Source organism: Nestor notabilis, unplaced genomic scaffold, assembly GCF_000696875.1.
Source record: "Nestor notabilis isolate BGI_N333 unplaced genomic scaffold, ASM69687v1 scaffold12733, whole genome shotgun sequence".
NCBI lineage: Eukaryota > Metazoa > Chordata > Aves > Psittaciformes > Psittacidae > Nestor > Nestor notabilis.
Window position 1 is genome coordinate 11505 of NW_009921537.1, and position 23904 is coordinate 35408.

At 35.7% G+C, this 23904-nt stretch overlaps 1 protein-coding gene across 1 annotated transcript in view; it reads right to left on the reverse strand.

The window, feature by feature from the left end:
* Positions 1–937: 937 nt before the first annotated feature.
* ITGA1 (integrin, alpha 1) overlaps positions 938–23904 on the reverse strand; it is a 39799-nt gene continuing 16832 nt past the window's right edge. The window contains exons 10-30 of the mRNA XM_010011209.1: positions 21574–21647; positions 20205–20349; positions 18879–19021; positions 18218–18361; positions 16611–16865; positions 16062–16192; positions 15141–15304; positions 14813–14949; positions 13738–13848; positions 13079–13164; positions 12744–12879; positions 11714–11794; positions 9896–9972; positions 9095–9184; positions 7959–8061; positions 6701–6814; positions 4960–5064; positions 3559–3663; positions 2630–2722; positions 1625–1741; positions 938–982 (exon numbers count right to left, since the gene is read on the reverse strand). Coding sequence (XP_010009511.1) covers positions 938–982; positions 1625–1741; positions 2630–2722; positions 3559–3663; positions 4960–5064; positions 6701–6814; positions 7959–8061; positions 9095–9184; positions 9896–9972; positions 11714–11794; positions 12744–12879; positions 13079–13164; positions 13738–13848; positions 14813–14949; positions 15141–15304; positions 16062–16192; positions 16611–16865; positions 18218–18361; positions 18879–19021; positions 20205–20349; positions 21574–21647 — 2456 coding nt within the window. The remainder of the gene's footprint in view (positions 983–1624; positions 1742–2629; positions 2723–3558; positions 3664–4959; positions 5065–6700; positions 6815–7958; positions 8062–9094; positions 9185–9895; positions 9973–11713; positions 11795–12743; positions 12880–13078; positions 13165–13737; positions 13849–14812; positions 14950–15140; positions 15305–16061; positions 16193–16610; positions 16866–18217; positions 18362–18878; positions 19022–20204; positions 20350–21573; positions 21648–23904) is intronic.

A 23904-nucleotide genomic window follows, 5' to 3' on the forward strand; every position in this document is an offset into this window, starting at 1 on the left:
ATTAAATGCATTGGATTAAATAGCTACATGATAAATTTACAGTGACAGTTTATGAAGCACCCTCCTGGCTACTCCAAGATATACAGCAAGAGTCAAACTTCCAGGGTACCTCTAAACATCTTCTGCATAAATATGGACATTTCAATTTGCAGATATTGTGCCCTGCTTATTTAAGTACAGTGTGCAACCAGATGGGCTTGAATGTTTGTGCATACATTTTTAGGCCTGCCAAAAATCTTTTTCAAGTTCAAACAGTTACGTAATTTAATGGATCAATCCTTTATGGCCCACTTGACCATAAAAGTCTCTTTTTTGAAGTATCTTGGGTTCAGCTGGACACACTAAAACAAGCAGAAAAAGAAAGCCAACCTATTTCAGTAATTTTCACCCAAAATTCTGCATGTGCTTCTATCTTCTCAACTGTTATTACATCAGTTACCCTGCAGTATTTGGTGCATTCTCAAAGTTGCTAAGTTTGGCTTCTTGAAATAACAGTCTGCTTTCACAGAACTGATAAGGAGAAAATTTGGAAAATTATGTTTTTTCCGTTTGAAAATCATAAGTTGATAAAGAAGACTGAGGTTGCTACATAAAAGCTGATTTTTTGCATAATTTGGAGTGAAATATGATTCTATATACATTGGTATATAAAAATATGATTATGCATTTTTCATATTAAAAAATGTTAGAATCTTTGAACTCAGTTACTCTCCAAAAATGAGTAACACTTAAAGCATGTCCTTGAGTATCACAAAATGCCATAAGGGTGTTTATTCTTTCTTCGTGTCATTCCTTTGCATATGTATGCTTGATTTGCTTCGTTCTGCTTCTTGTTTAGAGTGTAGAAAACTTTGACCACTGCATCTAAGTTTATAATTTTACAGTAACATTTTAGAGGCAGACCTGAGCAAAACTTTCTGCTTTTTTTGTTTTTAATTCATTTCTCCATTTTCTTCTTTAGTGGTCTCTTGAAAAATCCAGCCTGAAGAAAAGAAAAAAGAAGTCACTAAGAAATGCTCAAGCATACAACCCGTATTGGTAGCATTAACGTGCTGACTCTTAATACTATATTAATACTTTCAGTACAGTTAAAAAGTCATTTAATATTTTGTCACTGAACTAAAGCATTGCTTTTCCTGGAATGGAAAAACTAAAGTGACATGTAGCAAAAGCAGACAAAAAGGAAACAGTTAATATACAGGGAGTGATTGCTGAACCATTGTTATGCTCACACAATGTCAAAGGCTAAAATGCTTAATAATATTTGATACTCATTTGAATAAATAATACTTTATTTTATACTTGTCAAATTTTTCAAGAGATTATGCACCTTGAAGTTTGTAAACTGTAACCTTCTTATGCTAAATGTTTAGCTTGGAGTGCCCACTTGTGGCAATACTTACACCGCAGGCCTAGCATCTCTTGCACAAAGTAAAAACCTGGTTATCGAAGGCCACAGCCAAAGCTAATAAAAACCGCCCTTAATAAATCCTTAATCATACTAAAATATGTTTTTAGGTTTTTTTTATAACATACTGGCAATACAGGTTTCAAGTGGTTTCTGTAAACAGAAAATTTAAGTATATTTTTTTTATTTCCATGAAGACAAGAACATGCAGCTTACCTTCCACAACGCAAATATAAGCAGTGCAAGAATCAGGAGTCCAGCAAAAATACTCAGGAGGATAACCCATAAGGGGACTGCACCTGGTGGGAGCTCTTTGGAAATCTTAATCATGGTCTGCAAATTGTTCAGAATATAAGCCTTGAATAACTTTTCCTTCTATATCAAGTGTCATGACCTACAAGCCTCTCAGCTATGTTGCACTCCTGTATTGAATTTTAATCTATTGCTTAAAAGAAATACTCGAATACAATATCAGCTAAACAGTTGACCTGTGATATCTGTATTTTTGAAAATATTTTGCACAAGATGTAATTCACACTATTACTTTGCTCTAAATTTTGGGGTATTAACATAATAAGTCTTTTGCTTAAAAATGTATGTTTTAGTAAATAAGCTGCTGCATGTATAAATTATTGCAGAAAAGCAACACGTTAACCACTATAAATGTTTTGGAATAACAAGTATTAAAGGATAAATAACAACTCTGACAAAATTAAAGATGCTTCTTTTTATACCTGATACCACTACTATAATGCTTTTGTATCTAAGAAAATGATAGGGAACTTCCAGAAAATAAAAGATCCTGTTTCAAATAGATAACCTGGGTGCTGAAGTAGAAAGAAATAACAAATAAACAAATATTAAAGAAAATAAAATGTACAAAGTACGATCACTCTTAAATGACCCAGGACAACTTCTAAAATCCTATTGATTACTTAAAAGAATTTAAATTGCTTCTAATTTACATAGATGCAGGAAGCATTTATACTGCAGCAGGCAGAAATACTTCAGACAGTACTTCTCACCCACGTATATTGATGGGTAATGGGATTTTAGTATCATTATCTAACTAATTCTGACATTTCTACTGTAATATGAAAACGCTTTTATTCCGAGTGGGATAATACAATAAAAAAGGTAACAATCAGTTCATTAGTAATGAATGAAAATGAACGGTTCAGTAGCAATGTAAAGTAAACCCATGAATTATCATGTTTTTACCTCTAGTTTTTGATGGTCATTTCTCAAAATCAGTGATGAGTTCTCACTCCTAAGTAATGCTTTCGCAACAAGGGTTAAGCTGTGAATACTTGCCTGGAAGAAGTGAGAAATAGCTATGGTTTATAATTAGGTATTTTGAAATAGAAAAGAGAAGAGTGAAAGCAAAACTTTATGCTATATTTTGGGATATGCTGAAAAATGTGAAAGCCAGTGAAGCTCCTTATGTGTGTCACCTTCAGCAATTACACCATGTTTACAAGACAATGGTGAAGATTTGAAAGAGTAGATCACAGAGATTTCAAATAAATACTAATTAATCCCGGAATACTACTTTGGCCACAGGGGCAGATTCAGGCTTTAGAAAAGTTGTGCTGTATCTCCCCTCCTGTCCTGTTATTTTCTGGAGAAAAAGACACAAACCAGGAACTCAGTATCACTGAGCAAAATGGACCACAGCCTGGTTACTGTTGTAACCATCAAGACAGTACTGAGGTGTGCTCTGGGGTGCGCTCTCTCTCCTCTACTCCTTTTGATCAAAAAATTATTTGTAGATTTGAGAAATCTTCCCAGATTAGAAATTATTTTAAAATTATATTCTTCTATATACTCCTCCTTATATCTGCTGAATGAAAATTTGTGGATGCATAAGTAGTTATTAGAAAAAGGACCATTAATACAGAATAAGTAAGGGGTGCCTTCTTGCCATGTTTTGAAATTCTTGCTAGATTCTAAGTACTTACTTTAAGGATAATAAAATACAGGTACCTCAGATTTGAGGAAATATTGAAATAGCAAGAGAAATGATTTCAAATACTAGGGGACTGTGGAGACTTAAGAAAATGAAATGTATAATTTTAATAGACATTAGAAACATTGACTTAGGTTTCTTAAACCCATGAGTATTCTGAATACAAATGGGATTTACTTACTTTTATGATGGTAGGTTTCCATACTCTTAATGAAACATTCACTTGATAAATGTCAGATGGGACCAGGGCACAATTAATAGATGCACAGCTATGTGTATCACAGTCCTGTTTAAAAGGCACCAGCAAGAATTAATAGGAAGAGACTTTTCACATTACTAAACCAAAAATATGTAAACTACTATATATCATAGAATGGTTTGGGTTAGAAGGGACCTTCGAGATCATCTCATTCCAACCCCATGCCACTGGCAGGGACACTTTCCACTAGAGCAGGTTGCTCAAAGCCTCATCCAACCTGGCCTTGAGCACTGTCACGGATGGGGCAGCCACAGCTTCTCTGGCCAACCTGTACCAATGCCTCACCACCCTCACAGAAAAGAATATATACAGATCATAGACTTGCTGTGACACCAATACTAACCTGATATTAATTACTGGGATTTTTTATGTAAAAATGACACTGCAGTATATAAATTGAGTTGAGATATTCACGCTGTGGTGGAATACACTCAGCAGAGCGAGAAAGCTTTGTTATTGTATGTACACAGCAAAAGGCATCAGCAGAACTCCTAAAGGAGGCATAACTTGTAACAGCCAGTGTTTTTCTGCCAATGCACCTGTGGCTTCTCTGCAGTGTTTCTTGATCCTTTCAAAACATGTTACACACGAATCTTTCAAGCAGGGCAGGATATGTGAGTGAAAATTTCAGTACTTTTATTTGCTAGCTTGGAAGGCAACACTTGGAAACATTTGCATAGCCTAGACTTTTACCACCACTGTAAAGAACTATGATAATCTGGCAAAATATTCTTCCCATGGCATGGTTTCTTTTATATAAGAAATTCAACTTGTACCTCTATGCTAAGGAGGTAGTATGATGGTTTCCCCCTGACATGCCAACGCAATTATGGCAGCAAAATTAGTTTGCAACTCTCCCATTTAAATGTGAGAGGCTAATCCTTTCCAGATGGGATCATCAATTATACTTCTACCAGTTGCATAGAAAATCTGTCAGATCAGAGTGCTAGCATTTGAAAATATTTTCAACTGGATGTCTAAAAAAATTGCAAGGGAGATGAGAAGCTTTTAAGATATTACTATTTACTAATTACAGTGGGAATATAGAAGGTCAAGATCTACTTAGCTGTCAAATGTGCTACTGCTGTTTACACATTCACTAAATTAAAAAAAAGCACAAAACAATTCAGTTTCACATACAGTTTTGTAGCCAACTAAAATCTATAGCTAGTCTGCATAAAGATAGCTTTTTAGGTTATTAAGACAAAATGTTTCCATAGTATATAGTTTGAGAGAAGCTTTTCTGTATTTATTGCAGAAGTAATCATCTCCAAGATCTAGGTTAATATCTGGGATGAATATGTATTCTATATGTAGGCTTACCATAATTGTATCCTTTGTAGGTTCTTTTATTTTTCGCACCACAAATGACTTTCCAGTGCTGATCTTTAAGGGATCTACAGGGTAACTAGCTTGGCAGATGGCATTCTGTCAGCAGAAATACAAATATTTTTCTTATTGTCTGAGTGTACAGTCTATTATAAAAAATATTCTGGAAGCAAGCCAACATTAATAATATTTAAAAATATCAATAATATTTACAAACTGCTAAATGTAATAACTCTGCATATTGCAAGAGTGCAAAATAGGAAATTCAGATGGTTCAGGCACTGAAGTATCATTATTCAAACAACAAAAGAGCTTTTTATGAGATAATTTAATCTAAACTCTACCCAGCCACCTAGACGTATGTAGAAGCAAACAAGAGCTTCCTGCAAGACAACCGCTACATGAACCAGCAAGAGTTGGGTATTAAAAAGGCTAAAATCTTTTGCATGGGAATCCACAGAGGTTCTGCCTTAGCAAGCAGACAGGCAGGTTAAGTGCAAGATTCAGGAGCCTCCATGGAGGTGGAACAGGTGCTGGGTGCTACTAGACCTCCATGGCTCCTTCAAAGGCAGCTGGGAAATCCTTTGGTGTCTTTGGAATAGGGGAATTTGTTTTCTCAGTCAGGTCATCATTTCAGATTGCTAGCATGAAGAGGATTGCAAACCCCTGCAGAGCACTTTGGCAAACTACTATCACTATGGTAGCTAGTGGTAGATGAATTATACCCACACGAAAAGCACAGATTTGTTGAGTTTGTGTGCAAACGTGGGTCAAACATGGTAATTGCGTAGCAACGAAACTAATGGGAGAAGGAATTTAAGAACAGACGCAATTTTTTGTATTCTAAACGTGAATAGGGGGTGGGGGATTGGAGGGTCGGAGGATTTTTTTGTTTTAAAACAAAGCTTAAATTTTCATTTAGATCGTGTGATTTAATTTTCAGTGGTGCAACATCTCAAAACTAAATTAAATATTTGGAGAGAGGCACATGCCTGTGTGTATCTCTGAGGGAAAGATTAAAAAAAAAAAGAGGTTTAGGACATCACTTAGTGATATTTGGGTTCTTCAGCCATCCAGTTACTCATATAGCTCTAATATAGCTTTAATATATACAGATCTGAAATCATGTGACTTGCTGGAATTGGGATCTCCTTCAGTTGCTCTGGAGGAGTGAAATGGAAAAACTCAAATAAGGGCTGCAGTGAAGAGCATTTGAAAGACATGACCTACCATCCCATTCAAGATGTCTCAGTGCCCCAAAGAAGGAAGAAGACAGAGGACTGCTAGTGCTGGAGAGCAGACGTGCAGGAAGGCTAATTTCAGTAACAGAAAGAAGAGGACTGAACAGGAGATTGAGCTCTAGATGTACACAGCAGCAATAAGCAATAACCACTGATGGCAATAGAGATAATCTGAGGCTCAGTAGGCAAAACTAAGAAAGAAACTCCTGTAGCTCTTATCTCAGTCTGAACATTTCATCACTTGGCAATGTATCGCATTAACCTTGCTATAGTACAGTTATTGTTCAACACCATTTAAAATTGCTTGTCCCTTTTAAAGAAAGTTGTCTTACATGTATCTGTACATACTTTTAAAACACCACCATCTTGCTTTTAGACTAAAAGCTGTATCTACCTTGAAGCAAGGCATAACCTCAAATGTTTGCATTTTGCAGTTCCTTACAAGAAAAAATTCAAATTTAAATTAATTATAAAAATATAAATTCCTAGCTTACTTGGGAATGTGACAATCCAGTAAGGTAGAGAAGAGTGTTCTTGGCTGCAGTTATATTGGGAAATAAGATCTGCAGTGTGAGGTTTGGCATTGGAAAATGTTCACCTTTTTCGATCTATAAAAAGAAAAAAAGGTTTTGATTAGTACTTTCCTCATTTTGATGGTGTTTGTGATTTTTTTTCCTTTCCTGTGTTTTTCTTTCCTTTTGTGATTACCCTTTTTTTTTTTTTCTTACATTCCCACAGTCAGTTGTGCAAAATGTGGTGTGATGAACTCTTTTCCCTGAGAACAGCCTGCTGTGAATTAGCGAAAGTATTCTTCTGTGGCCATTGTAATAAAATGTGCTATTGAAGGAAAGCAAATGAACAGGATGAAAGGCAATTTTGACATAAATTCCTTCTTGTTATCTTGTTTACTGAATCCTCTTTATCATCTGTGATTTCTATCTAAAGAAATTTAATTTTAATTTTTAATAAAGACACAAAATGCTTTTAAGACGGGAGAGGAGTCACTGTACCAGTGAAGGTTACTGCTGGTTACTCCTCAGGTGTGCTTAGACAGCAGCCCTCCTGCCCTCCTGCTCCTCTGCCCTGTTTTCCCTGAGAAGATCATGGGATATATCTGTAGGCTGTTGCTCCTTTTGAACAGGCTGCTGCGGCCAAGTGTGGAGAAAACTCTTAGGTGAAATTGTAGGCAGGGTAACTGGTGATCCTGTCTTTGAAGTGGACGAGCTCAATAAAGATTGAAGAAGCTGTTTAACCTTTTTCTTCTGACATCATTTGTGATGAGCTGCTGGCAGCTCTCAAGATAGCTAAATTCAGTCCTATGTCAACTTGAGGCTGGGCTTCCAATCCATTAAGTATCTCTCAGAAGTGATTTTAGTTTTAGAAGTGATTTAGTCATTCCATTGGGAAGACAACATGCTTGGAGCATGGCATTTGCCTTTTTCAAACCTGACTGGATTTTGAAAATACCTTTTCTAAACTACAATGAACATAGGTCAAGTTCTCATTTACCAGGGCATGTTGTCTTTCCCCTGATGAGGGTGGCATCTCTAAACCCCACTAGAACTACTCTACAGGGATGGACCACTCTGAAAACCTTTGACTCACCTTATTCCAAAGCAAGAAAAAGAAAAAAGGTGTTAAACACAAAACACCCGTGTAGAAGGTTTAATGTACTACATAGCTTCTATTTCACTAACAGGCTATCACATTAAGCATTGCAAACCAATTTTAACAGTTTTAATGGTTTCTTACCCTATAATGTAAAGTAACTTCATCTCCAATCTGCTCTGTTGTGTTAATAGCAGTAGGGACAGTATCATTTGCTGCAATTATAACATGGTGCTCTTTGAAAACACTGTGGGTTAAAAAAGAAACAAACAACACAACCAAAAAAGCCCAGTAAGCACACAAACTTCATAAAAACTGCAGCAGTTAATAATATAGGTATTTTCAATATTTCATGAACCCTCCAGGACTACTCTTGCAATTCACTGATACTTCCACTGGAGTTTAACCCACCTATTTTTTTAATAGTATTCACTCTTTATTATGCACATTTAAATGTTGTGTTCAGATAAAACTACAAAATAAGCAATATTGTTCCTAAGAATATACAGCGTCTGATTTTCCTGTTCTTATTCTAGCTGTGTAATGCCTTATCCTGAGTATTGCCATGTGAAATAGGCGGGGTCCTATGAAAGACAGAACCAAATAAAAAGAGAACAAAACCAGTTTCTGAATTCAACCTTATTCCTACAGGACAAAAGAAGTCTAGATTTGAACCATGAAATGCGTCCAAAATTAATTTGGCTTAATTATTTACACTCGTGCACCATGCAATGTAGTCTACTGATAATATTTTTAATGTTTTTCTGGGATGGAATTTAACTGAATTCAAGATATTTCTGAAAATAAAGTGTATTACAAGATGGGCATTAAAGTTTATGTCTGTATTGATAAAAAACAAGCTCCTGAGAATATAAAATTAAGGGTAATTTTTGAAGCTAGAAATCAAACACCACACCATGCAATATTATAGTGACATGAACTCATGGCCATCAGGAAGTTGGAAGTCTTAGCTTTCTTATGTACCCGAAAGGCCTTTGAATGAAGAGGGCAAAGTACAAGAATCAACAAAAGCTGCTGTTGTACTTACGAACAGCAGATCAAATCTACATAGATAAAATGGAGATACAGCAAGATAGGGACAGTAACTGCTCCATTATTTCATGTAACTGCTCTTTCCAATGTAGCCTGTGCTTTCTGTTCAAGAGACTAGAAGATGTTATCTGTAGATAGTCAGCACAGCTCAACAACAAAAAAATCCTATATTCTCTTTGAACATCTGCTATTTACTGTGCTAGCAAATAAAGCACACAGAAGCATACCTTACAAATATTAATCCTACTTCGTATTTTACAGGAATTGTTACGTGTCCTCTGTTGTCACTCAAGGTCTCAGGTGGTTCTTCACTGTCACTAAAAAAAACCAACATATACTACTGAGATCAGACTATGCTGACACAAAATGACTACTGAGTGGGAAGGGATCTTAAGAAACAAATACCTACATCTCTAGGTATAAAACCACACTACTCCTTTCCAGTTAATTAGTATCTCCTAAAAATAAATTCAAAATAATATTTCCAGTAACTGAAAAGTTAAATCCTGCACCAGCCCCAGCTCAGAAATGAATCTTTGTTAAAATTACAGACAGCAGCTGATTGAATGAAAATGGATCAAGTAAGGGCCACTACTCTAACACCATACCTGGATTTTTCAGGGAAAATAAACACCGAGGGCAAGTGCATTCCTTTATCACAATCAACTTCTTCAATGCTCTTGCTCTTTGAAGGCCAGATCTTTTTGTTTAGCATGAACTGTGATTCATGCTAAAATAGGTAGTATTTTTTTAAGAGAATAAACCTTTTCTGAAGGTAAACATACTGGAAATGATGCCTTATTTGTGACTCTCAGGCTCTAGAGACAAACCGCTACTTATTTAGTCCACTTACTCCATTGCTCTACTAAGTACTTCTGTAAAGGTGCTAGCTCTACAGATTGTTTAACTACTTCTGAGTTCAGAAAAGTCACCCTTGTTTGACAAAGAAAATACAAAGCTGTAGAGTTTTCTAAGAAAAAAAAAATAAATAAAAATCAGGAGGTAAACAAGTAAGGACTGCAACTAACCTTGTTGCATATACATGAATGGTAGCATTTTCCAGGAGATACGACGCATTGAATTGGAATGATATTTTGAAAGAAATCTGTTTAGAGAAATACATTACAATACAATTTTAAAAGAAGAGAAAAAAAAAAGCACACTGATATGGTTTGAGCTGATGAAAAATGGGCAAATTTTTGCTACTTTTATCTATAGAATCCATATTCACATTTTAAGTTTTCTATAAAGGAATCCACATTTTTTAATTTGTCCCAGACAAGAAGAAAATCTAAGAATTATCACTTATTAAATATAAGCCTCAAATTTTTAGAACTAAGAAGCCTCAGTAAAACTTATTCTATAGTGTATCAGAAATCCATAGCTAAATAATTCTTAATAGAAACTAACTGGTCTTACAAGCAATTCATCAAAAAAATTCTTTTTTTTTTTTTTTTTTTCTCTAATGAGGAAGAAACAAAGTTTCAGCACCTGGCAATTAGAGTGAAGATGAACTTTCTATAGAAGGCTACTGGAATCTCAATTAATACATAGTTAAACACCAAAAATACCAAGCAGAAATGTTTACAATGCAAATAAATGACTACTAGGTCTCACAAAAATTCCCTATTCATTATAACTAGGGCAAATCTACCACAACTTGAAAGTACACAAAATCTGGGGACACTGTCCTAAACATGTCCTTCGTACCCTGATGCTTGAGGATAATTTTATATGAAGCAAAAGCTTTACTATTTGTTACTGTATTGATTTTTTCTGCTCAGACTTTTATTTTTTCTTTAATATTAACAAATCTTTCCTACAAAGTGACCCAGAGAAATGTTGTCTTAGATATTTCTTCACATTTAAAAAACAGCAAAAAGAGCCAGGAGAGGCTTTAAAAAAGAATTTATTAGGGAAGCTTAACAGTAAATCAGATATTGATTGATTTCTGAATGCAAATAAGAATATAACTTTTCTAAATTTCGGGATCTATAGCTACAGATAAACTAACCAACAAAGCATGAAAGGAAAATGTGAAAAATCCAGTAAAGCTGGGAATGGAGCATTGTGGGTGTGGGCCTTGGATATTATGCCTATTTGGCTGCAAAGAAGTTAACAGCTGACTAAAATTCCTACAAGTCCAAAACACAAGCTGGAAGTGTATGCAGAAGGCAATGTAAGAGGACAAGTCTCCTGCTGTTTTGCATCTGCAACACAGACCTCATGTGCCAGAGGAATAGACAAGGAACTGCCAGAAAAGACAGTTGGTCTCATTTGCATGCAATTTGATCTTTCCCAGTTCAATACCAGAACTATGTAAGTGAGGCTTAGATGCATATTTTCAAAGGCTTAGTTTAGCTAAAGCTCCCTCTCTCTTCCAGCAGAAGATACAGACTTATTGCTGGAGCTGTTCAAGCTGGAGCTTGATCTTAAGTGGACTGCTTGCTGGAAAGGCCTCTCACTTGCCACTAAGCAGAGGTGAATTCTTGATACCTGGCTGTGGCAGATCCTGTTTAGCATTTCCACATACCAGCTTACTGTCTTTTCAACCAAGTAAGTTTTACATACAGAGTAACTAAAAGTCATAGGCTCCAACCTGTTGAAAGCCACAGTATCTAGTATCTTGTCAGCACATCCTAAACAATATTCTGTATACTCAGAGACAGACCCTTCTGGCCAGATTTGATATTTTCCTATCTCTGCAGTTCATGTCAACAGTAGATTAGGAAATATACCTGGATAGGTTTTGGAGTGAACACAAGAGAAAGGAAATTCAGAATTAATAGGGACTGCCCTGGCCTTGTAACAACACTGATTAAGGAGAATGCAGGGGGACTTTTTACCTCTTCTGCAGTTTTTAGAAATGGATATCCCACTTTACAGGTGATGTTGTGATTAGATTCACAGCTATCTTTCTGTATATCCTAAAGAAAAAAAGAAAGTGAAACCATGGTCTTGTGCAGACTCCTTTTAAATCTTCACTAGGCATCAAGGGCCTGTTGAACATATATACCATTGACACTTTTCATCGTCAGATCTTAAGAAGTCAGAGCCATAATTGAACTGGAATGAGAATAGGAAGCTGCAACTTCTGGAAAACAATTTCCACCTATAGACATCTACATAAATTAGTAGCCATTATTTCCTTCCAGTGAAATTGTTAGGAACATTAGCAGTTACATGCAAACTGGACACCATTCAAATTAGTCATAGGGTCTAGCAGATCAACATATGTATTAGTATAGTTTTTACAAGTAATTTTGTAAATGTGTTTCTAACTTGGCTATAAAAGTGACATTCTTACTCTGTAAGTTATTGCAACAGGGTCAGCAATGGTGCTATGGATCCCTGACTTCTCCTAATGTGCAACATCAGGATTGTTGATAGAAAAACTAACTTCTCTTAACACTTCCTATGTGCAATGAGGTGAATGGGTAGCGTAACTGAGGCAGGCAGAAATGAAATACTTTGGAAATGCTGCCTGAAATAGGGATGAGGCAGACATCACTCTATGCTGCCCTACCAAGACATAGCTTTTTCTATGCACATGCAAGAATTCTAGGGGCTCAGGAGTTGTACTGACGAGTAAAAAATGCATTTCTGGCTCTGCAGATGGTTCATGGTGCTGACATTCATCTAAGATGCAGGCACTTACAGTCTAAGTGGAATTGTGAAACTTGTGTCTGTAGTTAGCAGAGATGAGGCAAAAGTCCATTCAGATCAAAAAAAATACACTCTTTTTGAAAGATAAGCAAGGACAGCATTCTTCCAAACAACTGATGAGCAGTGGAATTTGGGTGTAATAAAAAGGCTTCCTCAGATCTCTCCAGCAATATAGGTTATGATAAATGTGATAATGTGAAAAATTCCTACCTCGATGCCAGCAAAAATAATATTTGGAGAATACTGAACCAAAACTCTGGTATTATAGGCACTGTCTTTTTTGTTCTTCACAGAGAGCTGGATGGTGAACTTATCATTGCGTGACTTTACAATGAATGGAGAAGAGCTGTAAAATAAAGTAAGAATGTTGGACGCCTTAATTTTTGAATCTGTTTTGATAAAAAGGAACTTCTTTCAGTATCCAGACTATATTGTTTCTGATTTGGAAATTATGCCACAGCATTATCTTATTAACTAGAGAATTTGTAATTTAGAGAGAAATTTTATACAGATATCAAGGGATACAATAAACCCAGTGTAGTTACCTGTCTCCAGCTATGCTTGCTTTTACATTCAGAACAAGATCTGAAATGCATTTATTTTTGGCTCCACAATCTTTTGTGAAAGGAATCTGCAACAATAGTATTTTTATTCTCAATTTTATTACATTTATTATTAAAATTAAATATTTGCATTTTAATTCATTATCTAATTTGATATAAGGTCTTCTGTTTGACAACCACATCTTCCCTGATATTAATCAGTTAATTATGCCAATATGCTGTAAAATGCACAGATAAAATGTAAGCTTTCTACCTATTTTGTTCTAAGTAATTCATCTAAACTAGAAAAAGTGGCAATAGCAGAAGCATGAATGATGTCAAACACCATCAAAGTATGTGACTAGCATTCCTCTGCTCTATCTACATAAAAAAAAAATAAAATAATTAAAAATATATAATAAAATTGCTTGTACTTTCTTCTATCTTCAGTTAACTCTGGATGCTTTAAAACCCTGGGCTGGTTCCCAAGCACACTGAATCAATCTCTTCACCCCTGAAGACTCATTTAGAGGAAACATCTTCTGGACAAGCTCAAGGACCCTCCCTCTTTAGCCAGTTTGTAGGCAGTACTTTCAGATTTTGTATGGGCTATGAATTTTACCTTAAAAACTTTGGTTATTAATACAGTCTTGTTGACTTACATATTCAGATATCGAGCTTGGCAGGTTGCTATCAAGAACAGGTCCACTCTCCGGATCAGAAAAATTGAACTCCAGCAAAACCTTTACAGAGTCCTGAAAGTCAGGCTTATCCTAGAATATAAAGAAAACAAAATTGCAGTTATGGACACGCACTTTAATATCTAAGGAGGTTAAAAATCCCAAACAATGCTGAGATAGTATATTTTTCAGTCTTCCATCCTTGCTAGAGAAACATTCAAATGCTTGCAATCGATGATAAAGCATTTAATGTGCAAGCCAATCCTTTTAAATAACCATTAATATTTTTGTGTATCTCATCTCATCATAAAAATGTCACATAGCCTGAGCATATCCAACACAGTTACATTTAAAGGTGTCTCAGAACAACCTCCTCTGAGACTTTCCTCTTTTAGTTGCGCTTAAAGGATCACTAAGACAAACAGCAGCAGTATCATCTTCTGTTAAGTCAATTGAGGCCTGGTGTTAATAGGTATATTGTATATTCAAGCAAATTCTGGGCATCATTTATTGTTTGTTTTGAATTATGATACAACTGTGAAGTCACTAAACATTTTAAATGTGGGTACATGTCCATTCACTCTGCACATTACTTACAATCTAGGCAATTTCATACTCACAGTTAATTACATTTCTGTTTTGCAGTGAGTAAGTATTCTCTATCCCAAATGTAATTTGCATGTTTTTCTACTATATTGCAGTAGGAGGAATTGCACCAATATGCAAATTAGACTTCCACCTCACATGCTCCTGCTGGGTTTTGAATGCATCTAAACTACTAACCATGACAGCTGATTGGTTCCACTAGGTGTGTTATGCTCTTTGTTAAGACAGACACAAAGAAAGAGGCAAAGGTAAACAGATTGTACATTTAGGTAAACAGTTTATATCTCTATACATATAAAAACATATAAATCCTAAGTAGTAAACAAATTTTCCGTACTCTTCTTGAGATGAATTCTGGCTGCAGATTTTGTTACCCAATTTACAATTAATAGAATATATTTGGGTTAATATAATGTCAACATGAGAAAAACACTTTAAATGATTTACTTGCCAACATGTAGAAGTTATGTTTAATACACTCTGACCCTTTGATAGTTATATTTTTTTGCATTTTCCTCTCATGGCTTTCTGTGAACAAGCTTCGAGATATTTGTCTTTGTGAGTCAAGAGTAATCCAATACTGCAGACCTGCAAAGGAAGTTGAGATCAATATTATGCCCCAGTTTGCCTTCACACATTCCTTTTTTCCTAACATATCTTAAATGCACTTTGAATGGTGAATTTAGAAGAGGTTGCATTCCATTTTTGCAGAAATAAACAAAAGCAAGCACAGCAGTTTTATAGCATAAAGATTCCAAGCTCAGCACTTATCTACTTACTGGATTCAAATGTATATTCCTTTGACTTTAGTCTGGTCTTAAAACAAATTGTGGCATTTATGCATATTGTTTTTCTTTTATTTATCTGACAATTTTGTTGTTGAATATTGATGCTTTTGGGTGTAAATTGCATGGAAACATTTACTTCAGCCACATCACGAGACCTTGAAAAAAACCACAGAGAAAGTGCTTTGGAAATAATAGCAGCAACTTTTTTTTATGTTGAGGATGAACTTGCAAAATATTAAACATTCAATATTAAAATAGACATATATGATGGTCTAGACAAGTAATTAACTATACACTCTATACACTTTGCTTTTTGCTCTTGAGATGACAGGGTGCTAAACCAGCAGAAAATTTAGCTGGCAAAATAGCTTTCTATTTTCTTATCTCCTGCATCAGGAGAGCAGAGTAGAGGGGGAGAATTACCTCCCTTGACCTGCTGGTCATGCTCCTTTTGATGCAGCCCAGCACATGGTTGGTTTTCTGGGCTGCAAGTACACATTGCTGGGTCATGTTGAGCTTCTTGTCAGCCAATACTCCCAAGTCTTTGAACCTGTCCTTGACTTTGCTGATAAGATAATATGCAATATAGTATGAAAAAGAAAAAAACTTAGGGTTTTATTATGTTTTTACTTAGTCCTACAAGTAGAATCAGTTTCTATTTTGAATATGGCCAAGTAGAACAGGTCATACCAGGCTAACAAGATTTCTAAAACATTCTTGTATTTATTACTGTTATCCATTAAGTTTTATACTTGCTCCTCCAGAGACACATGAAAAGACGAAGATTCACAGCCAGTGTCAAAACATGAGATGAAACCAGTACCCTCATCACAGTCCAAACAGTAGTGCAAGTTACACAGCCCAACACAAACGGTTATTTTCTGGCCTGACAGCTGCTGTGAGCATCCGTACCAGAAGAGGGCAGCGCCACCAAGGCCTCCAATGGTAACATCAATCAGTCCATCATCGTTTAAATCCATTTCTCCATGCACAGACTGGCCAAAAAATTTAACTTTTTCCCCATCTCCACCTGATGCAATACGCTGTGAAAAGCATTAAGAGGTTTATGCAGTGTATATTGAGAGATTTTATAAGAACATTCAAGATGCATTTGTTGGCAGTTTGATGGCTTTTAGACTCTTAAAATACGTTACATTTTCATTACAAGACCCTTACAACAGTTACTATGGTGATAAAACCACTGTAAATTTTAAGAATTGCAAAATATTTACTTTTCTGCCTGTACAGAACATTTCTGAAGGTTTCTAATAAAAACAAACCAATATATCTTCTAACATATTAGAGTGAAATTCACTTAAATCAATGAAAGTTTAAAAGTACAGAGCTTTTCAAAAAAGGTGTTATGACTGTTCAAGTCACAGTTTGCACTGTGTTGAGAAGGCATGGAAAAACAGGATTTGTGTTACAGCAGCTGCCAATCTCTACAGTTTGATTTCATACCTGTGAATATTTTTCACTGATTGTGTTGCCACGGCCATGATAAATATAAACAGCTCCCCGATGATCATCCTCTAAGGGAGAACCTATTACAATGTCATTATATCCATCAAGGTTCAGATCCTTCACTGCAGCAATTGCAGTCCCAAAGCGTGCACCACAAGGCTCATTCTTAAGAACTTTGCAGGTGTCCTGTTTTAGTGGCGAACAGCATGTTTGCTTTACAGGTTCGAGACTCATCTGGTATTCAAACTTTGTCTGTGAAAGAACAGATTTAAAGTTTGTGGATTTCCATCAACATTTTAGCAATGCAGGTTTTTAAGAGCTCCTGTCTGGAAGACAAATTGATGAATTAAATGAAACAATTACATCCTATTCCTAGTGATTGCATTGTGGAAACTGTGATTCTGTAAATGTAATGCAAATGTTCTTTCTGAGCAGTAGGTGGTAAAGACATTCTTGCTCTCTTTCTTCAACTAGATGCTTCTACGTATTTCTTGAAGTTAGAGATTTGCAGGAAAGCAGAGTATCATAACAATATTTGGTTGTTATTGCAAGTAAACCACATCATTCTTAAGGTAGTATAAAGAGTTCTTCTAAAGGCATTCTCTTAATCTGAGAAGTTAGCCAAGTTTCCGATGAAACACAGATGGCAATACTGTTACTCCAGAACAAAAACCAGCATTTCTCTTACATAGACTGAATTCTGTCCTCACTAGACATATACTCCATGGCCTAACTTATATATCCTTCTGGTCCCATGTGCACACTAGCCCAAAACCACATACATGTATGCTATGTATCCAGTCTTTCCAAGAGATGGGTCCCATGAGTTCCATGTTAAGACATTAGCAGCAGCAAGCAGTTGCTGCATCTCCTTTATTTGGAGATGGATAAAAGGAAACACAGGAAAAACAAATTTCAAACCTCACATTACTGGAGGACATGGAATTCTTGTTTTCTTGCCAACCCTATTCACCAGCATTTTGTTGTTAGCAACATGCATGTAGAAACTGGAAGACTTCCTTGTCAAATAGATCCAGTCTCCTCAGGTCATTTTCTTGCAATAGCATTTTAGGAGGCCATCATTGCTAGGCCATATTTTGATAACTGTAATAATGATACACAATGGTATCAGTTTAAAAGAAGAAAAAAGAAGAAAAAGTATGTACTGGAAGAGAGACTTATCAAATGAAGAAGCTGTGGTGTAGTTGTGACATGCTTAAAAGCTGTTGGAATTACATTCTTTATCTCTAGGTTGGTAAGCAAGTCATAAGAATACCGAAAGCACACACTTCTAGGATGGATGAGCCCTACTGTTCCCTAATCTGTGAAAGCAAAAAGAAAATATGATAGAAAACTAAACCTATAAATTTGTGCCTATGCTGTATTGCAGCTTACAGGATGTAGTACTTACCTATGTGATATAGTCTGTTAGAAAAAAAAAGGTGAGAAAACAAGAGTTTGAGAAGGAAGTTTTCAAAATCCATCTGTGTAATACTTTCAATTGCCAAAATCATGTTTCTCTGATTTCAATAGCTCATCTTCCCCAGCTCAAATGATCATATTTCTTTAAAATAAGGATATGAGACAATAAGAAGAATCCTTACCTTGTTCAGACTATAAACATATACTTTCCCTTGCTCCTCTTTCTCAGTTCCCATATACATAGGAGCTCCAACAAGAAGAAGGTCTGTAAATGAGTCTCTATTGATGTCAATTGTGGTAATTACACCCCCAAAATATGACCCAATCTGTGGGAAAATATAAGGTATAAATCAGAGTCAGCTACATCATGCCACATTGCCATTCAGAGGCCTGTTCGGTGATTGCTTACAACTATGCCAAATGAAAACCATTCAGCAGAAATTTTCTTTCCTACTTAGAAGATCTTTTTGCGTTTTTTTGCCTTTGAAGCTAGTTTTCTGTTTTAGGTTTTATTGCCAGATTTATTTAGGTTTAATTGTCAGATTTAATTTAAGAATGGTCCATTCAACTTTTAACTCTCCCGAGTCTGGAAGTTACAAATGGTGCCTTCTACCTGCTAAAGGGAGTAGACTTCTTCCCTCAATATGAAATTTCCAAGAGCCTTTGACTACTGTATAGTACACTTTCCATTACTTATTATACCAGAGCATCTACCTAACCTTTCCTTCTAATCTTGCTTACAACTCACAGTTTCAATGACAATGCAGAGTTCTCATTTGAAATCATAATTTCTATTTCTTATGCCATATTCCTCCGGTATGTTGATCATGAATACATACTTACCTGTTCTCCATTTAACCTCTGAAGTACTTGTACCTCTCTTCCTTGCATTTTATAAATGATAACTTGGCCAGTGTGATTGTATCGTGGCTGTCCTGCTATGTACAGTATGCCTCCAGGTGTCAGCGCTGAATTCACAGTATATCCTAGGAAGCAGAAGCCAAGATGCAGTACACACAGAATGCATGTGTGTAACAGAAATAATTGCTGTGACTCAGAGCCTTTTTAAGGGTTATTGTACAACTAGATGTCTAGCCCTAAATATTCTAGAGAATAATAGCAGAGTTAGTCAATGGGGCTGGATGTGTATTTGCCTACAGTCTCAGTCATGAGCACAACTATTACTAAACCTGTTCACAGGCTGGTGAGTCATACTCATTTTGCAATCCTCACACAGTGTAAGGAGTATAATGGTACCGATAAATAACTCATGAGTAGCTGGTTGACAAGCTACTTTCAAAGAACAGCTGACATCATTTCACTGTCAAATGAATGGTGTCATCCAGATGTGATTCTGGGGGGCATTTTTAACCTAGCTCTGTTTAACATTAACAACAATTTAACAACTTGGTTGAAGAAAGAGTTAAAAGAATTGTGTATGAATCAAAACAGTGGCAGGATTGCAAGTATTATGAAGGATAGGATCTAAATTTAAAATTACTTTACCAAACTTGAGATATAAACCCCCCAGCTAATCGCATTCTGGGGGGGTTTCAAAGAAGAAAAACAGAGTACTTGGCGGGGGGGGGGAGAAAGAAGAGAAATTATTCTAGTGTTGACTCTTCATCAGTGAAAATGTGACTTAAATGAGATAGCAGAGCAAGCAGAACTATGAGGTGTAGAAAGCAAGCCCTACAGGAGAGAGAAGGGCCACCAACACTTTTTGGTAGAAAAGGCTGAGAGTAAAACAAAAGCCTGTCAATTGTTATAAAAAAGATAGAGGTAAATTGTTGTTCCTGTCCATTGAGTGGCAGAAATCAGCTTAATTTTAAACAAAGATACATTTTTTTAAATATCAAGGCATAGAAAAACTTCGTAAGAATACTAGAGGAATCTGAAATCTCTGGTCAGATTAGAAATGTCTATTGGGGAAAGTATAGATATACATAAGCATGTAAGTGTTTGGGATAGTTTTTTATTGTAGAAGGAGTAATTATTTTTTTTTAAAGAACAAGAAAATCATATAGTAGACATGTTTATACATCAGAAATTTTCCCAGGCTCATAGAATCCAAGATATTATTCTGTAAGACACACTTTCTGAATGAGATTTGGGACAGGTCTTGTAGCAATTGTTGAAAAGTGTTATTAGATGGACTATTTCTCTTACCTAGATACGCCGCAAGGGGTTCATTTTTTTCCAAACGCCTGTCACGAAAAGTGTCATTAGTTGGCATTGAAATATCACTGTCCTTCACCATGATCACTGTGCCATTCCAATCATATGCTCCAACTGCTCCAAGCATGATCCAATCCTTATGCAGGGAAAAACAAAAAGCCTGTTCTCTATGTGAACCATATTTAAGATATTAATTGATCCTGATGCTTACATTTGAGTAATGCTTCTTATATACTCGCTTATTTAGCCTTGCTTTTTCTATTACAGCATGGCTCCTACAATCACAGTATGTCTTGTATTTTTTGTCAAAAATGCACCCAACTGAAAAAATAATTTTAAAAAAGGGTCATCCAGGAAAAGTAGCAGAAGAAGCACAGCTCCTTCAACCTCATCCCAGCATCCCAGGCCATACAGAAAGGCAAAGGGATTTAGCAAAGCTAATGAGAGAACACAATGCTTAAAGTGCATTTCCCAGACAAACTTTCAGAAACTTGAACTCTGTTGAATCTCTGAGCCTTGCATATTATGCAGAAGCTTTTTGTCCATGACAAATGGTCTACTGACCTTTCTTGCCTAAAGGCATGAATATAGCCTTCTAGGTAAGACAGGCATCACTGAACCCCAGTCTGTCAAGGCACCAAGGACTGAAGACCTATTTCTGAAGTGAGGTTCTGATGATAGCACTTCAGTTGTTTGCGAACTTTAAGAATATGTTCTACCACTTAGGTAATCTTATGAATAATCCTCTTACTCCCTAACAGGATAATACACGTTTCTAAGGTATTATACACCATCTGAAAAATTACTTGTAATGTAGTGCAGAGAGTGAAAATGAACAGAGAGTACTTCTGCAATAATGTATTTATATTAAATCACACCAAGGTATTTTATTCTTTCTTTTTCCCAGTGATATGCCAAGCTCTATACAAAGCCATGTTGAATATATATGTCAATTTGTCTCAGTTTTCTTAGCATTTATTCAATTAAGTTCAGTTATTCTCCTACTGTGCTCTTTTCCACTGTCACTACTTTTTTGTATCTTTAAAGCTTAGCTCTTCCCAGTTCTTTTCACCTTAAGTTAAATTTTAATTTCATTTGTGTACAGTGAGCAGATCATCAGTATCAATGGATACTTTTTGATTTTCAAGAATGAATAAAATACTTAGGAAATTATTTTCTGCTAATACAAATTCCAAGGGTTTTTTGTATCCCAGTTTGATAAATATTTACCCCCTAAGAACTGAGGTAAACAGCAAACAGGACTGTAAAAAGAATTTTGAAACACTCATTCCAAATTCATGCCATCACCAACAAAAATCTACTTTGTAGAAGAACTTGTATTTTCAAACAGTTTGTTTACCTGAGAATAATGAGCACTGAAACCAGCTTGAGACATCTCCATTTCAAATGAGGAGGCTTGCTGGTCTGTTGTTGCTATTAAACAGAAAAAAATAAGTTTCAAAAATAAATCAGTTTCAATCTGAAAAAGTATCTGAATAGTGTATGAAAATGCTTAAATGGCAGTAAAGGATACCATAATTAACTAGAATATTTGGTGAATATACTTTGCCATAAATTTTTGTAACAAATACAAAAATTAAGATGTGTTAACTGCTACCATTAAGTACAAAGGTTTCCATTTCAAGATCATGTCTCAGAACTTGTCCAATAAATATTTCTAGGCTAAAACTGACCAGATTTGACCTCAGGCTGATGGCAAATATATTTGGAATGTTTGATTAATATGGTTAAGCCATTTTCCACTTGAGCTAAGTGAACAATAAAACAACAGCCATCTAGCCCTGGCCTTGTATTCAAGCAACTAAAAATTTGTAGGCAGCTGGAGGAACTTTAAATGAAAAACACTTGATGTTTGTATGAACCTTCACAAAAATAACATAGGAAAAACTCAGCTGTTCCAGATTCAGAAGGCTCAGGAAAGGGCTTGGGAACTATAATCCTGAACAGAAAGTTACATGAAAATCTTCCTGATTCTCTTAATGACTTTGAACAAAAAAGGGTATCAGCTGATTTAGTACCAGTTTGTGTCTTGTCAGCTAGTCATATGCTAGTTATTAAACTCTGGTGTACTTCTTTGCTCCAAGGTACACTTGAAATATCATCAGGAAAGAGAAAGGCCTGCCACTTCCTCTACTTAGAGCAGTACTCAAGGATTATATTGCCACCTTAAGTGGCCAAGTAAGGTAACTATATTCTGCATATTGATTCCTCCTTGAGAGCAAGATATGGTAACAGGCTGTACGGTACAGGAAAAAATCACAATTTGCTACCAGCTGAGTGCTGAGATGAACCTCCAATTGTGTGAATGAAACTGAAGCATAGTGAGCCATGGCTGCATGAATTTCAGGCATCTGAACTATTAGATAACACTGAACTTTTCATACTCAGCAACTAAACCACAGAGGCTGCTCTCTGGGACACAATGTTTTTGCTAATTGCTGGGATTTATAGCCAGTCGGAGGAAGGATATGTGATCTCAGACACAAAATGTTTTGCACACAAATATGGGCCATCATGTTTCGCAAGATGTAGCTGCTTTGCAAGGTCTGAAAAAGTCCCTTTTAAGCATAAAAATCTTAAGTTTCACATTTCTAGATAAGCAATATTTTCATACAGTAAAGGATGCTCCTCAGTGAGCTGAGAAAGACAGGACTCTCACAGTCCAAGGCAGAGAACAATGCCAGTACTGTTGGTGTGTGCAGCTCTGAATGCTGCTTAGATAATGGCCCTCAGTCTAACTTTGCATTCAGTTTCAAACTGCCAAGCACCCTACAAAGGATATTTTGTGAAAAAACGTTTGTGCCTGCCTATGGGTTGGTTAAAACACAAAACTGCTGTTAAATCCAGAAGTCCATGCCATGAAACACAGAGGCATATTTAAAAGATTATGTGTAAAAATTCACTGGCTGTCAAGTATGGGTTTTTGTTGGATTTCATTTTTCAATTCTCTCTAGATTTTCCTTTGCAATCTTTTTAAAGGCCAAAACCAAAAAGAAGACAAGAAATATAAGAAAAAAAAAATCCAGATGTACTACTATATTAGCAAGAGGCTATTTAGATTGAGAATTTAAACAGACTTAGCTACAGAATTTCTTCCACTGGCATCTGGCTGTTCAAAAGTTTGAGCTATGGCACGAAACCTTAAATTTGACCACACAAATGTCCATAAAGTCTGTCATGTTAGGCCTTACATACTTCAACAGTTGTCATGACTAGCAGTTGATTAAGTTTTTATTCTATAGCCATTATATTTAATAGGTGTAACTAACAGATTTTATTTTATTAAAGAAAGACAATGATTTTTCTCGCTTTTTGGGAAATACAAAGCACAAATTCAAGACTAAGTTTTCAGTTTCTGTTTGAACATCTGTTTTATCACTGGAAATAAATAAAGACTTAACAGAAAAGTCCCCTATTCAATGAACTTTGAAGTACTTTGTGAGCTTACACAGGCTAAACTTCAGGCTTTAAAGATACTAAATTCTCCTCAAATTAATTTGTTTCATAAGTGAGGAAACAAAACTTTCCAGAACTGAAAAGACAAGAACATATAAACTAGAAGAAATATCTAGTAATTATCTGCTGAAAATAGTAACAGTTGATCAAGCTAAACGATACACCAAAAAAAATAACTAAATATATCTGAGAAATATAACTGCAATTAAAAAAA